This window comes from Artemia franciscana, chromosome 1 (genome assembly GCF_032884065.1).
Source record: "Artemia franciscana chromosome 1, ASM3288406v1, whole genome shotgun sequence".
In the NCBI taxonomy this organism is placed as follows: Eukaryota; Metazoa; Arthropoda; class Branchiopoda; order Anostraca; family Artemiidae; genus Artemia; species Artemia franciscana.
The window spans coordinates 52,742,854-52,759,166 of record NC_088863.1 but is presented as its reverse complement, the minus strand read 5'-3'; the positions used below and the strand labels follow the sequence as shown (position 1 = coordinate 52,759,166).

Genomic DNA, 16,313 nt, shown 5'->3' with positions numbered 1-16,313 from the left:
GGACAATAAATTAATGTATTTTCGCAGGAAGTAATGTTAGATGGCAATAGAATCCTTTGCCCAACTTAAGAGTATAGATAAACGATATCTCGTTGTAAAGACTAATACTGCCTTGAATGGCAAAAAATTGGAACTATAGCCCTAAAATAAGTAGGTCAGTGCGAATCAATACGTCTATTGTAATAAAATTTCCTAAATCCTCGTGTTTGAGTTCTTCAGCGAGCCGATTCTTTCCAAAATATATTATCCTCTAGAAAATATTCATAAATGTGAATTTTTGCAATTTCTTAGAAATGAATAACCGAATGAGAAACAAGAAGTTATGAAGCTCTGTTGAAGTTCTGAAGTTCTGTGGAACAAGGTTTGGAAAACTTCATTTGAAATGATGAAGCCAAGTCTCTTCTTAATCTTAGTTTTCTATATTTTTTTCAAGTAATTAGATCGTGAGCTAGATTTTTCTCTCTTTTTTTTATTTTCACGGTTATTGGTCGTGTCGTCTTAATATTCGTCAAGGCTTTGTTTTGTCTTCAGAAAAATTTCACGTTCCATATAACCACTTGTTTTTTCACATGATAGAAAAACAGTTTGGTCTTTGTCTTTACAAGTAAGATGTATCCGGACTAAGTTTTTGATAAATTAGATACAAGTAGATACAGTTTTAAATCTTTTTGTCCCTCATATTTCATTCTGAAAGCCAGTATGAGCAGTTTGATTAGTGGGATATACCACCCATCGATTTTTAAATATTTTACTAACTGACTGAAGATCTTCAATTATATAATACCATTTTTTCTTTCTGCTCATCCTCTACCTTTTTTCAGATGTAATCAATATAAAAATTTTGAATTGGGGTGCTTGGGGAAGGAGTGGTGACAGAGTTCCTGTATCTTTGCCATTGGAATTAGAAGAAATAGTCCCTGAAGTTGAAGATTTTTATAAGCGTCATCATTCTGGTCGGAAGCTTCAATGGCATCATCACATGTCAAATGGAACTGTAAGCATAAAGCGGAAATTTATGTCTTTATATGTATAATTGTGTATACAGGCTGGTTAGTAACCATGCAATATCACCCTGATAACAGTAAAGTTATATTACTTAGTTGAGGATTTACTTCCAAACTAATGTGCTTTTATAAAATTTGGAGTGTTTATTCTAAGAAACACACTGAGTAACCCATGTACATAATAATTATATTCTTTTAACACTTTTAATTAAAATATGTTTGTAATTGGATATGAAAATTGTCGCAGTCGCTTGATGAAACATAGAGAGATAAAATTAGATAAGATTAGATAAAATCAGATATTTGAGAGATTAGATAGATATGAATCTTAAAGCCTACATATTACATGTATAGAGTCTAAAATTAAACAAGCAATATACATTTTTCCTCAAAAACGGCTTCAGTTTTGAAAATTGCCACCGTTGGATTTTCTGGCCTGAAAGAACGATCTAGATAGATCACGGTTTGGGAAAATGTGCTTAGAGCCTTATTTATTGAAGAAGAAAAAATCACGTGATTGACGTCATACTTGTTATGCATTTAAAGAGCATAAATTACGTCATTCCCCCCCCCCTCGGCCTGTGTCATATTGTTATTAAGACAAACTGCTCTTAACAGCAAAAGAAAAGGCTTGGAACAAGAAACAGCAAATATAACATGGAATTGCAAACAAAAATGTTGCAAAACGATAATTGTGGTGAGAGGACAAAGCAAAATTGCAATGTAATGATGTATTAGTAGAGCGTGTGTGAGCGATTAGAAGACAAAGCAAAGGCCCAATGGAATGAAGAAATTTGTTAGTTAATCTGTAATTGACAAACAGGAAGGGGGAATTAATATTTAGTATCTACGACACGTGCAAAATATACAAGAGTAGTAGTAGTAGTAGTAGGAGTAATACCAATTTATTATCCAAAAAAAAAAAACAGAGACGAAATTAATGGTTGCACACCAGAAGCGTCGCCTGCGAGGGTGTGCTACTAACAAAAAATAGAAGAGAGAGAGAAAAAAATAGAAACAAAGAACAAAAATAAAGTTAATCTATAATAAACAGAAGAGTGAAACCGTGTACCGGAAAAACCTTACATAAATAAATCATACATTGATTACATACAGTATCAATTAAAACAACATAACATCATGATCCCGAAGCAAAAAAAAAAATAAATAAAAATATTTTCAGTTTTAATTCCATCAATGTCAGTCTGTTCGAAGCTATAATACCAAGCAACCCCACACGCAGCTCATACAAGAATAATAATTTGGATACCGTTAAAACATACCAAAATTTGACTTATTTATATTTAGGACAAGCCGGTTTACCTTCAACCATAGACATGTCTCAGTCATTGCTGCATTAATTGTAAAGGTAAGATGTTGTTCAGTTGATTCAACACACGTCAGTGTGACATCATCAGCAAATAAGGGTGTAGTGAACCTGGACATAGAAGGTGCAGGATCGACTAAATCCCTAATTCTAGAAGTAGTTGCAACAGCATTGGGCAGATCATTAATAAAAATAAAAAAAGAGTAGGACCTAATACAGAGCCCTGGGAGACACCACATTTAACAAGACTTTTGCTTGACGAAAATCCATTAAGTTGAACATAATGCTCTCTATATTGGAGGAAATCACAAAGCAAAGCCAAAGTAACCCCTCTTAGTCCATAAAATTCACATTTTCGCAATAGTATTTGGTGGGCAACAGTATCAAATGCTTTAATCAAATCCAGAAGCAAACAAGCTATTTTAAGATTATTATCAAGAGCTTCATTAATTACCGAAGTTATATATGATAATGCCATCTATGTAGTTCTTCCCTTCCTGAAACCAAATTGAATTAATTTAACAGTTTATGCAGTTCCAAATGATCATATATTCTAGTGTTAATACAATTTTTTAGAACACGAGAAATAATAGCTGAGACCGAAATAGGCCGATGATTTCCAAGATCATTCTTATTACCGCCTTTAAAAGTAGGAGTTATCCTAGCAACTTGCAAGCAATCAGGAAACGTTTCCCGTTTCAAACACACATTAATAATGGAAGTAAAAACATCAGAAATATAAGAAAACGTTGTTTTTAACACAAGAAGATTGAGTAAATCACTACCGGCCAGTGTACTTTTCAGTAAGACTAGTAAGTAAGGCTTCAGTAGGACCGACAACCTGAAAAATAGAAAGTTCACATATTTCGTTTAAAAAATTAAACGAAGAATTTAGCCCTTGACAATTAATTTAGAAGACTTTGATGCCTTTCGCATCACCATACTCAGATAGAATTCCATCTTTAAACAAATATTTCGAACTAATAGATTATATTGCCCTGCTATCCCAATGTCATAACCCCGATGCAGCTGCTCCGTAAATATACCTCCAAAATCTACATTAGAAGCTTCCAGATTATTAAGACGGCTAATGCTTAGGGAATCACGATCATAACTGTCCATTGTCATTAAATTTAAAAAAATCTTGGTACATGGTTTCAGTAATAATAAAGATAACAAATAGACATAAAAAAGAAAAACAAAAATAATCCACTTCAAAACGCTAATAAGAAAAAGAATGAAAATATTGTCTGTAAGCCGTTCGTCTATCAAGCTTCTAACGCAGCGGCTCGCAACTTAGTAATTCACACAAACCTCAACATCATAAGATCACTTAAAAACTAACACCAAAAAACCTTAATAAGACTTAACCAAATTACACAAATTACCGTATCAACAGACCCTTGTACCAAGACACTTTAGCTACAGTGTTGTTTTTTTTACGCGAATAACAGGGGGTAAGGTAGGGGTTACCCAGAATTCTACTCCTTTTTCCACTGTGGATACCAAGTTCCTTGCGCACAATGCGCAAATGAGGCGTAACATCATCGCGAATAAAAACATTCTTATGCACACTGAACTGTTTCCCTTTAAGTTTTCATTACTCAAAATAGAACCTATGTATTGTCCAGCTTGATTTTTACAGACTTTTTAGAACACTGAACAATACTAAAAGATTGCAAATTTCTGCTATTTAATGGCAATTCATGCACCAGCAGATCCGAAATCAGTGACTTGGTATCTTTAATAGCTACTTCATTTAGGTCTCAAAATAACAAGTTACACATTTTATTGCGATTTTCTCCAACAAACGATTGACTTACTATTGAATTCACTTCCTCGTTACATTTATTAATCATCTTCGATTGTCCCGCCATAATATTCTTCAAAATCGGAAATTCTGATTTCATTGTTGCAAGTTCATTCTCAAGCACATAATTTTTATTTTCTACCTTTGTAACTCAATTGGCCACTGCCCCTAAATCAGTTTTATCTCCAAGACGTTATGCTGGAGTGCATCAGAGTTCACCACGGAGTCCGATAATTCAGCTTCAATTCAGTTACGTTTACCTCTATCTTTCTTTCCCGTAATAATAAACAACAAAGAGAGATAAAACTCCGCAAAAAAACCTCAAACGAGACTGCGGTCAGTAGAGAGGAAAGACTAAAATAACGCATATCCACGTATATCCACGTAGGGAAAAGAAGCTATTAGAGTTACTTCAATGAGAACATCTTTTCCTTACGTGGATCAGTAGCGACAATGGTCTTTATTATTATTGGTGGTGGTTTTATTTGTTTTAGTTTAGTGTTTTTTTTTCTTTTTATCTTGTGCTGAGGACGCCTAGTTTGGATACAGGAAAAATATCCGTGTTATTTTAGCCTTCCCCTTCTACTGGCCGCAGTCTCGTTTAAGGTTTTTTTGTGGAGTTTTATCTCTCTTTGTTGTTTATTGTCATGTCTGGCCAGTTCGGCTTCAGAACTTTCATTTCCCATAATAATGGAATGAAATTAAAGACTATTCGCCTACCCCTATATGAACTTATTTTTCACTTATGCTGGTTCACAGTGTGCAATTTAGATATGCTGTTAAAAGTGCACGGCTAGCACCCAAATCAGGAATTTTCTTAAAATAGAAATCACTGGCCAAAAATTACAGGATGAAGAAAAATCCTTCTTATACGATTATCAATTAAAGTGACTCGATGCTATCACGAGTATTCACAGAGTCACAAACATTACATTGCATACGCTGCGTTAGATTAAATACAGTCAAACAAGTTCACTCATTGACTGCTGAATGAGAACTTTAAACACCTAGAGAAAAGGCATAGAACAAGTAACAGCAACAAATTACACTAACAAAAATGTTGCACTACAAAATTTGCGGTTGGTAACAAGCGAAAATGTGACTTAAAACTAAAGAATAACTCGATATTTATGCTATTGCGGAATTATGCTAAACGATGTTCAGTATTGAGTTTAACAAAGAGAATATGCTTCTCAAGATGATTCAAAATATTAAAGTTCAATGCTAGCCATGAAAAATTATTAGGATAAAAATTTCACAATTTGGGGGGATACCTTTTCGAAAGTGGAACTATGTCAATGAAATAACTCGATCAGGATCATTATGTTGGTCTTGACCCTAACCAAAGGTTTCACTTTCTATATGAAGACATGCTATATTTCGCTGTCTCTAAATAGCTCTTTGCAAATGTCTCAAGAATCTATTAACCATCTCTGAAAATGTCTAAATATTGTCTCTAAGAATATGGTTAAGATATATTTGCTGTCTTTCGTCCCCACCAGCTTTTTCTACCGCCATTATTGTTGAACATTGCAACTAGTCAATGTATTTATTTTTGCGATTTGTTGCGTATTGTCATATCTGTCGTATGCTGTTTTAATGTATCGCCCAATTTGAGACTCCTCCCCTTCCCTTAGTCAAACCTACTATATGTATATCCGTGTGCATGGCAGTTGGGAATTCGTACCATTTTTTAGCTCATTTTGCGTTTTTAGCCTATTAAAGCTTTAAGACATTGAACAAATTTTACATAAATGAAACTGACCTGTGTATTTATTTATTTTATTATCTGTAACAGTCTTTATATAGAAAAAGATAGAAGTTTGTTTTTTGCAGATACATTTTAGTAATGAAACTGGCGAATATGACTTGGATGTAACTACCTTTCAAATGGCGGTATTATTTGCTTGGAATGAAAGGCCGAAAGACAAAATTTCCTTTGAAAGCCTGCGATTAGCTACAGAAATACCTGATGTTGAATTGCGGAGAACCATATGGGTACCCATCTACTTTTGTTGCTTTTTTTTCTTTTCACATTTCCATTCGTGCATCCAAAAATTGTTTCCGGAAAGAACCAGAAATTTACGCTCTACTAAAATTAATATCAAACAAAAAGTTATAATGTCTGCAGACAACATGATGTCATGAATAGCAATTTTTCTGTCAGGTAGCAAAGTTGATCTTTTAGTACGTGCATCCCTGCCTTTCTTTTTCTTTCTTCATCTTCTGGAATCTTGTAACTTGACCTTTCCAATTCCTTTAAAATAGGTTGGAATGCTAGTTAATTTATGCAGCGTATTAGCCTGATTCTATAGAAATCTTATGAAAAGCATATTTCTGTACCACGAGGGGTATTTGGAATGCTAGGAGTCTGTTGAGGAGATGTTTGGCTCTGCTGATATTAGAAAATTACATAGTCTCTATTTCATCTCGTTTATGATAGAAGGGGGGGGGGACCAGATAATATTTTTGAAGTTGTGTTCTATTTGTATTCTAACAGTTTTTTTATTTTTTTTATTTTAGTATTTAATTAATTTGTCTTACTTCTCATAATTGGCTGTTTAGCCTGAAAACTATTCTTTCGTTTATTAAATTAATTAATTAGTTATTAAATTGAAACAATTGTTTTGTTTTACACATTCAATTAAAAGTGTAAAGTCTTATTGTAAGACAATATAATTAATACTTATTAACAAACAACTATCAACTATCATGAGCCGTAGAAAAGGCGAATTCGCATTTCGGGTCAAACAATGCTAAAATCAAAACAAGAGTCATAGACAAAACGCGAGTCAAAAATCATTAAGAGTAAAAGACAGTTAAAAAATAATAGGTAGTTAGAAAAAATTTTTAGGTGAAAATAAAGCAGTCAAAACTTCTCATCAAACTGCTCATAAAGCAACAAAAAAAACACAAAACAAGTTAAAACAGGGGGCAATATAAGAACGAACAATGAACGGACAAACAATAAAATAGAGACGAAACAACAGTATTTATTTCAGGTCATACATCGGCTTGTTAAGGTTCTCCACGATAAAGGGTATGAAATTCCTTCTGAACCTCTCAGTAGCAGCATGGATCGGCCATTAAGTTGGGACAGCAAATGAAGCTAGGCAGAGTAGATGGGGTCATGCTTGGTCTTAAAAATTAGGGAAAATGTCGACAGTGTAGGCACTAGAAACGGTGGATTTGGCAGTGCGCAAGCGATTACCATCCATATTTTTTAAGGGGACAAATCTTGCGGTTTTAAGGAATAAGGGTCATTAGATTTTATTCTTTCTGTTAATGATCCTAAGCAAATACTTCCGGAGTGATCTGATTTTGTCACCAAGCTTGCTGGAGAGGTATTGACATCAAACCACACATACATTTTGAAATAAAGGTCCGACAAAGGATAGGTTTAAATTCAAAATTTAGGCAAGGAGACCCATATGTTTGTCTGTCTGACGGTATTGGAAGCATCTATTCTCCACATGAGATTATTGGAGATTGTGAAATGAAGGAGTTTAACTTGTTCCACTAGCCTTTCGTATTTGATAGGGTCTAAAAAATGGGTTTAGATTTCAGGAACTTCATTGTCAGGATTAGGAGTAATTACTTCTAAGTTTCGGTTCTTAGCCTCCTATGAAGAATAAACTAGTTTCGCAAGGGAATATCTCTAAATATGTGTTTTTCTTGACACTTAAAGAATCGACAGAGTTTCATTACCAGTTTCATTAACCTTTACTTGGAGTAAAAGGGGTCTCAATAATGCTTCTTGAGGTATTCACGGTAAATTGATGGGGGGGGATCAGATAATAAATTTTTATCTTTTACTATTTGTGGTCTATTCTTGAGGAAAGACATTACGGTATTTACGAAGAGGTACTACTTAAAAAGGCCACTAGAACTTATCATTTTATTTACGAACGTTTTTATTAGTAATAAATATAAGCAACTTACAAATTAATTACGTAACAAACTTCTTTATTCGTATATTTTTTTTACGTATATGAGGGGGTTCGCCCCCTCGCCAATACCTCACTCTCTACACTAAAGTTTTATTTTGTTCCAATTCTTTAAGAATGACTCCTGAATCACAAGAGCCGTTTAATTAGAATAATATGAAAAAAACTTCGCTTTCTTAAAGAGTTAAAGAGGCTGCGTCCCAAAGTCGAACCTTAAAACGTACAGGAATTAGGAGAGGCAGTTGGGGGGCTGCCGCCCCCCAAACCCCTGCTTTTAAAGACTCTTTTGTACAGATTTTTTGTTGTGGGGGGGGGACTTCATTGTTACTAACTACTAGTTTCGGCGCAATGGTTCTCCTGTCCTCTTGTGTTTAACATTTTTCGAAGTTATTCCATTATTCATTCATTTCAATTTTTTGTTAATTAAAAGAGGGCCTTTCCAAAGCCAAGAGCGGGGGGTTAGGGGGCGGCAGCCCCCCCCCCCCCCCAACAAAAAACATGTACAAAAGAGTCTTTAAAAGCGGGGGGTTTGGGGGGCGGCAGCCCCCCAGCTGCCTCTCCTAATTCCTGTACGTTTTAAGGTTCGACTTTGGGACGCAGCCTCTTTAACTCTTTAAGAAAACGAAGTTTTTTTCATATTATTTCTGTACGTTTTTCTACAATCCATGGTGGATGTAATTTAATAATTCCTTTACTCCTCGTACAGGAATTCGGAGAGGAAGTTGGGTGGCTTCCGCCCCCCAACCCCCCCACTTTTAAATCATTGTATAAAATAGAAAAAAAAATAGATAGAATGACCGAAATGTTTCTTTTGCTCATAAGAATCTAATATTCTGTTATCGCTCAAATGATAAGCAGTCCAGGTCTTTAACTCTTTAAGAAAACGAAGTTTTTTTCATATTTTGTGAAAAAAACCGCTCGATAGGGAACTTGAACCCTTGACCCGAGGATTAAAAGTCCCACGCTCTACCGACTGAGCTAACCACCTGCATGTGTGTAAATATAACTTTTAAATAACTTTTAAAAATTTCAAATTAACATGGGCTCTTATGGAGAAATGGGTTAATTAAGTGGCTAATGCGTGGTCTCTGGAAAACAGGAAGGATTTCGAGGATAAGCTCCTGGGCCGTAGGGGACCTTAACTTGTGAATTTCAGCCCGATCAGACAACGTTAAAGGGGGGGGGGGTTGGGGGGTCGAAACTTTCGGGGGGTTAAGATTTTCCTACGAAACTTTCAAGGAATCTTACTCGGAGAATTCCGCATCGAATGAGTCTTTGTACACCCAGATCCGATGTCGGCTGTGACCTGTAGGCGTGGCAGAAAAAAAGAATATGAAAATTAAGTGGCTATGCGTGGTTTCTGGAAAACAGGGAAGGAGTTATCGGATCGAGCTGAAATTTCGCGGATAAGCTCCTGGGCCCTAGGGGACCTTAACTTGTGAATTTCAGCCCGATCGGACAACGTTAAAGGGGGGCTGGGGTTGGTGGGTCGAAACTTTCGGCCAGATTTTCCCCATGAAGGAAAAGTCGGAGGGGGATGAAATTTGGCAGGTTTCCTAGTTGGAGCTTGGGCTACGAAATGCATCCCTCCCCATCCCTCTGCGACTACTGGAACCGAAGATCGCTTAACATTGTCGTGGTTCGCCTCTTTATAGAGGCACGAGTGTGCCTCCTTGATAAATAGCCCTTTGGAAATTACTAAAAATACTTTAGCGTAAAGAGCATGGTATTGAGGAGGGGACGAAACCCTCATGTACGTAATAACTTCTGTTCGTTCTAAGTGTTTATATTCCTCCTCATTTTCAGTTGAAAAAAACTTGTTTTTTTTATTTAAATTCGGAATGTGTTTGAATTAATACAGGTTTTGACTTTGGGCTCACCGTACATGAATTATTAACATGCAATTTTCATAATAATTTTACTCTTTTTGGCTAAATGGCTTTCTCAAAGTTTGATCGTTTAACCATTTAGCCACAAAAAAAATTAATATGCAAATTTCTTTTTAGTTATTCATGTACGGTGAGCCAAAATCAAAATCTGTATTAATTCAAAAACATTCAGAAATTAAATTAAAAAAAAGTTTTTTCAACTGAAAGTAAGGAGGAACATTAACACTTAGAAAGAACAGAAGTTATTACGTATATGAGGGGTTTCGTCCCCTCCTCAATACCATGCTCTTTACGCTAAAGTATTTTTAGTAATTTCCAAAGAGCTATTTATTCCAATTAAACGGCTCTTGTGATTTACGGGTCATTCTTAAAGAATTGGAACAAAATAAAACTTTAGTTTAGAGAGCGAGGTATTGACGAGGGGGCGAACCCCCTCATATACGTAATAAAAATATACGAATTACGTAAATTCGTTACGTAATTTAATTTTTAAGTTGCTTATATTTATTACTAAGAAAAACGTTCGTAAATCTATATATATAAAAATAAGTTGTTTGTGGGTTATGTCTGTCTGTCTGTCTGTCTGTCTGTCCGCATATGACGTCTGAATTATTTCATCATATACCAATTCAAAAACGAAAGTATACAAGCTGATATAGATAAGTTGGTAACGCGGTATGTTCCAGGTTCTAGGTTCGAGAGATTCAAGGTTCGGACCTTAAATACAAAAGAAGAAAAAAACTAAAAAAGGTAAAAACTACAAAAAAACTAAAAAGGAAAAAAAACTAAAAAAGCTAGAATACTAAAAAAACTAATAAAAATTAAAAAACTAAAAAAGAAAAAAAAAGAAAAAACGTAAAAACTACAAAACTAAAACCTAAAAAAAAAACTAAAAAAAGGTAAAAACGAAAAAAAAATAAAACGAAATAAAAACTAAAAACTAATAAAAAAAACTAAAAACTGAAAAAGAAAAAAGACTAAAAAGAAAAAAGAAAAAAACTAAAAAAGCTAAAAAAGGGTAAAAACCAATAATAAAACTAAAAGACACAGGGTCACAACTACAATGGCGCGTAACTAATATTGGTAGAGCGTTATGTTCAGGTTGTAGATCTGAAAGGTTCAACCCTGAATACAAAAGAAGAAAAAAACTAAAAAAGGTAAAAACTACAAAAAAAAATAAAAAAAAGAAAGAAAAACTAAAAACAGAAAATTTATTTCATAAACCAATTCAAAAACGAATGTATTCAAACCCGAGTAGCTGAGTTGGTAACGCGTTATGTTCCAGGTTCTAGGTCTGAGAAACTACAAAAAAAAAAAAAAGAAAAAACTAAAAAAACTAAAAAAAACTAAAACAAGGTCAAAACTACAAAAAAAAACTAAAAAGAAAAACACTAAAAACTAATAAAAAAATTAAAAAAAAACTAAAAAAGAAAAAAAAAGAAAAAAAGGAAAAAAACTGAAAAATAAAGGAGAAAAACAAAACTAAAAAAAAAACTAAAAAGGTAAAAACTACAAAAAAACTAAAAAGAAAACAGAAAAAAAGGTAAAAACCAAAAAGAAACTAAAAAGAAAAAAGGAAAAAAACACAAAATTCATTTCATTATATACCAATTCAAAAACGAATGTATATACAGACCGGGACAAGCGCCACCCCAACACCTAGTAAAATGATAATTTCTAGTGGCCTTTTTATGTGACCAAAAAAATTGGAGGGCAACTAGGCCCACTCTCCCGCCTTTTTTTTAAAACCTTTCGATAAAAACTTTGAGAAAGTCATTTAGCCAAAAAAAGTAAAATTAATCTGCAGATTTCATTTTAATTATTCATGTACGTTGAGCCAAGATCAAAACCTGCATTAATTCAAAAACGTTCAGAAATTAAATGATTTTTTTTTTAGTAAGGGGCGACATTAAAACTTAAACGAACAGAAATTATTCCGTATATGAAAGGGGCTGTCCCCTCCTCAATGCCCCGCTCTTTACGCTAGAGTTTGACTCTTTCTCACAACTCTACTTTTTAAAACAATAAAAAACTTTAGCGTAAAGAGCGAGGCGTAAAGGAGGGGACAGCCCCTTTCATATACGGAATAATTTCTATTTGTTTTAAGTTTTAATGTCGCTCCTTACTATCAGTAAAAATAACTTGTTTTATTATTTAATAGACATTAAAACGAGATCCGTTTTGCCAATGATCTGTTTCTTGGACACTTATTGTTTTTACAGTTTGTAGTGGATAGGAAAAAAAAGAAAAATAGTCGGTAGCCTTCAGAAATGCTATAGATTGGATTTATTCTGTTATTGTAACATACATGCTGATACGGTGGAAGTAGACGAGAAATAACTCTTGGAACTGTAGTTTATCACAAGGCCTTCCCCGCAAAGGAGTGGCGACTCTTGAGCTAATTTCTTACTAGATTGCTAGCTACCGCTGCAATCCGGAAATAGACATTTATTGTTTACAATTTTTAGTGGATAGACGCTATATATATATATAAAAAAAAAGAATCGGTAGCCTTCAGAAATGCTATAAATTGGATTTAGTCTGCTATTGCACCATACATGCTGATTCGTTGTAAGTAGACGAAAAATAACTCTTGGAACTGCAGTTTAAACCAGTTTATGACAGGGTCTTCCCCGCAAAGGAGCGGCGACTCTTGAGCTAATTTCCTACTAGGTTGCTAGCTACCGCTGCAATCCGGAAATAGACACTTATTGTTTACAATTTTTAGTGGATAGACACTATAAACAAAAAAGAAGAAAAAAAGTCCGTAGCCTTCAGAAATGCTATAGACTGGATTTAGTCTGTTATTGCAACATACAAGCTGATACGTTGGAAGTAGACGAGGAATAACTCTTAAAACTGCAGTTTAAACCAGTCTATCACAAGGCTTTCCCTGTCGAGGAGTGGCGACTCTTTAGTTAAAAACAGCTTTGAAACTGAAACGGCTATTCGGTGTCTTGGCCCCGGCGGTGTTGGGCTGCGCTTAGTTGTCAGCAGTATTACTGGTAAATTACGGAAAAGGTTTTATCCTGATAAAAATGGTTTTAATATATATTTTGGCGCTTTGTTTTGAATTAAAAACGTTGACATACTTAAACCAAGTATATTTCTGCTCTGTTATTGTATTTCCTAGATGTCTATTGCTATTTTTTGTATTTAGAAATCTGCAACGGACGGAAGTAGTAAGTTTGCTTAAATCATGGTTTATTTTGTCAGATTTAAATGGTGATACTGTCTGGTTTGTAAAAAAAAAAATGATGTTGCTGATTTTCATACAGAGAATCATTCTTGAGCAGAGAAACTTGAAACTATTAGTAAACAACGTAAACCAGAAATATTCTTGGAAAGCAAGAGGGAATATGTGTCAATTTCTACCTACCTTTCCCTCCCTTGGAACTAACTCTATATTTATCTGACGTCTCAATGAGAGTTATGTGTTTTAGCATTACAATGCACCCTTAACAGCATCAGCCCCCCCCCTAACTACGAAACAATTGGAGAGCTCACGTGTGGAGGCTTCAAGCTCTTATCCTCAAAAATGCTTCAATTTGGATTTTATTTCTTTTACTTTCCGCGTTGTCTGTGTTTGTCCTTTTTTTTTTTTTTTTTTTTTTTTTTTTTTTTTTTTTTTTGTCTCGTTTGTTTCGTCCACTTTTTGCTCAGAAAATGCGACGAACTATTTGATTCAATCCAATTATTTTTTTTTTTACCGAAATAGCTATGTTAAATATCATTTAAAAGGTATTTCGAGGTGTTCATTTTGTACTTTCTGTGTGGCTGCTCAGTTTTGCATGTGGAGGAAATTTCCATGGAGTTATAAATTATCCCAGCGGAATGTTCCACGGGAAGAGCACCCACTCTCTTGCATAACAGTTTCGTTTTAGAAGAATCAAAAACTTGATTTTGATTGAGTAAACTTGATTGAGTAACGCATTGTTTACTCAACTACCCAACCGACACTATCATAGTAATCACATATTCTGAACCACTTGTGATACAGAATAACTTTTCATTGATTCTTTCTATTTCTTTTTTTTTTGGTAAAGTCGCTCGTGGCGTTTCCTAAGTTAAAACGCCAAGTGCTATCCTATTACCCAGAGTGCCAAAGTCCGAAAGACTTCGCCAATTCTACCGTTTTTTGGGTGAATCAAGAATTTGCACTTATCAGAGGTGGGAAGGCTCAGAAGTTTGGAAAAGTGAACTTAATTGGGAAATTACAATTAGTGACAGAAAAAACCAAAGATGAAGAAAATGTAGCAATTATGGAGCTCAGAGCACTTAGAACACAGGTACTTATAATATTCAGTATTTTAATTTTCAAATCTTCCAAATATTTCTTTAATTCAAGTTACAATTCAGTGCTTTTCAATAGATATTTTATTTAAGTAGTAAGTCCAGAGTTAGAACAGGCATGTAGCGGGTGCAGTTACAATGTAGAGCTACTCATACCTAGCTGGATCTGTGAATTCCCCAAAGAATGGAAACATGGATTGAATCGATAAGAAAAACTAATCTTCAAAAGAACTTGAGTACATATGTTTGGCCTTAGAAAGCAGGATATTTTCCAAAATAAATGCGTCTTCTGAAACTTGAAATTTCCAATGAGTTTTTTTTTTTCAATTTATTTTTACGGTTCGGACAAGATTTCGATGCAGCTGGTGAAATGAGTTGCATGCTAAATTATGCCAAGAGAGTAATGAAATACAACGCTAGTGTGAAAAAGCATCTGTGGCATCCCAAATAGTTTAAAACACTGGGTTTTAGGTTAGTGTGTGGATCATTAGTGGGTATGTTTTAGTCTGTACGAGTCTGTCGTTGGTGATAATGGCCCAGGCGGACAATACTTGTGACATCCAAAAAAATTCTGATATTCTTTTTTTTTTATTTTTTTTTTAAAAAAAAAAAATCAGGCGAAATGAATCAGTCGAAGTAGAAAAAAAGTGAAAAAGTTACTCCAAGTAAAGTTCATAAACTTCGATACAAATGAAGCACAAGAAAACTTGAGTTTCAGCTTCTTCCATTTCTGTGTACAAAGACTTAAACTTAGCACTCTTATATGCGCGGAAATGATATCAGGCATCAGTTTTCACTGAAGATCAGACTTTCCATGATAACTAAATTTGTAGCTATTTTGGATGATGAACAAATTTTAAGGATCAGAAACAATTTTCGAATGTAGCACTTGCTCTTTGGAAAGCCCAGCCTCATAGTACATATCAATTAAAGGGGACAGAGCTTGGTTGAAGTCCTCTGATAGATCTCTTAACGGCTTCTCCTCTGTCTCTCAGCTGAGTCACCATTATACTTAAATCGTCAATTGATCTCAGCCAGTGCATTGGTGAATTACTAATAATTCTGCGAAAAGTGGTAAATTTGTACTTAATAATGATTAAAATAAATGACAATTATTGCCTGTAATAATTTCTCTACTATTACCTAGGATCTCTACTATCTTTTTTTAAAATGATCATTACCCCGACTATCGAGCACTAAGATTCCCTGGAAGAAAACTAGGGGTGTGTCAAAGAATATACTGCTGATGAGAAGAATATGAAAGCAAAGAAGAATCTGGAAATATGTCGATAGAAAGTTATGTAGGTTTAATCGTCTGAGAGATATTGCTCTAAAAGCTTATTATATCCATAGGCATGGTCGTTAAGAGTCAAAACTAGGCAGTGAGGACGCATTTGTGTCAAATATTCAGTTCTTTGAGACTCGGGCTCCGAGTTGTTTCTCGTGTCCCATTTCTTGAAGCCCCCGTCCGGTATTCGTATCAACACAAAATGTGAAGAAAAAGTATTTACTGAACTCTTAGAAATATTACGCTCAAAAACTACTCAATAATTATAGATGTTTAATTTAACACCATTAAACCTTATCTGCTTACTGAATAGTAACTTCGACGAACTATCAAAATTATCTCAATGTCTTTTATTTTGTGAGGGTCGGACAATGGGTAATTTTGTCCAAGACTCCTACAAGCTTTATTTCAATTCATTCTTTCTAGTTCTTTTTCTGGCCCTAGTCTTTAGTTGATGTCTTCTGATAAATCATTAACTAGTTATCAAACCAATGATTAAAGTAACTTTCTCTATACAGTTTATGCGGACACTGTTGAGCAGCCCATAATTCTTTGAGTTGATGGGTATATAATAATGTAAACGACAGGGGGAAACGACGTTTTTTTTTTTTAATTATGAAAAGTGGGGGATTCGATGCACGAACATTACCCCAAACCGAAAGCAGAATATAACCCCTAAAAAGTTTTGTCTGAATGTTGCAAAATATTGCGTGTTCTTTGAAAACACATGTTAGAAATTTAGTTTCTCAAAGGAA

General features: G+C 34.4%; 1 protein-coding gene across 1 annotated transcript in view; it reads left to right on the top strand.

Moving 5' to 3' along the window:
- The window catches only part of LOC136031308 (cullin-5-like), a 97,122-nt gene that overhangs the window by 78,979 nt on the left and 1,830 nt on the right, over positions 1–16,313 (top strand). The window contains exons 11-13 of the mRNA XM_065710768.1: positions 822–994; positions 5,978–6,139; positions 14,024–14,266. Of these exons, the coding sequence (XP_065566840.1) occupies positions 822–994; positions 5,978–6,139; positions 14,024–14,266 (578 nt within the window). The remainder of the gene's footprint in view (positions 1–821; positions 995–5,977; positions 6,140–14,023; positions 14,267–16,313) is intronic.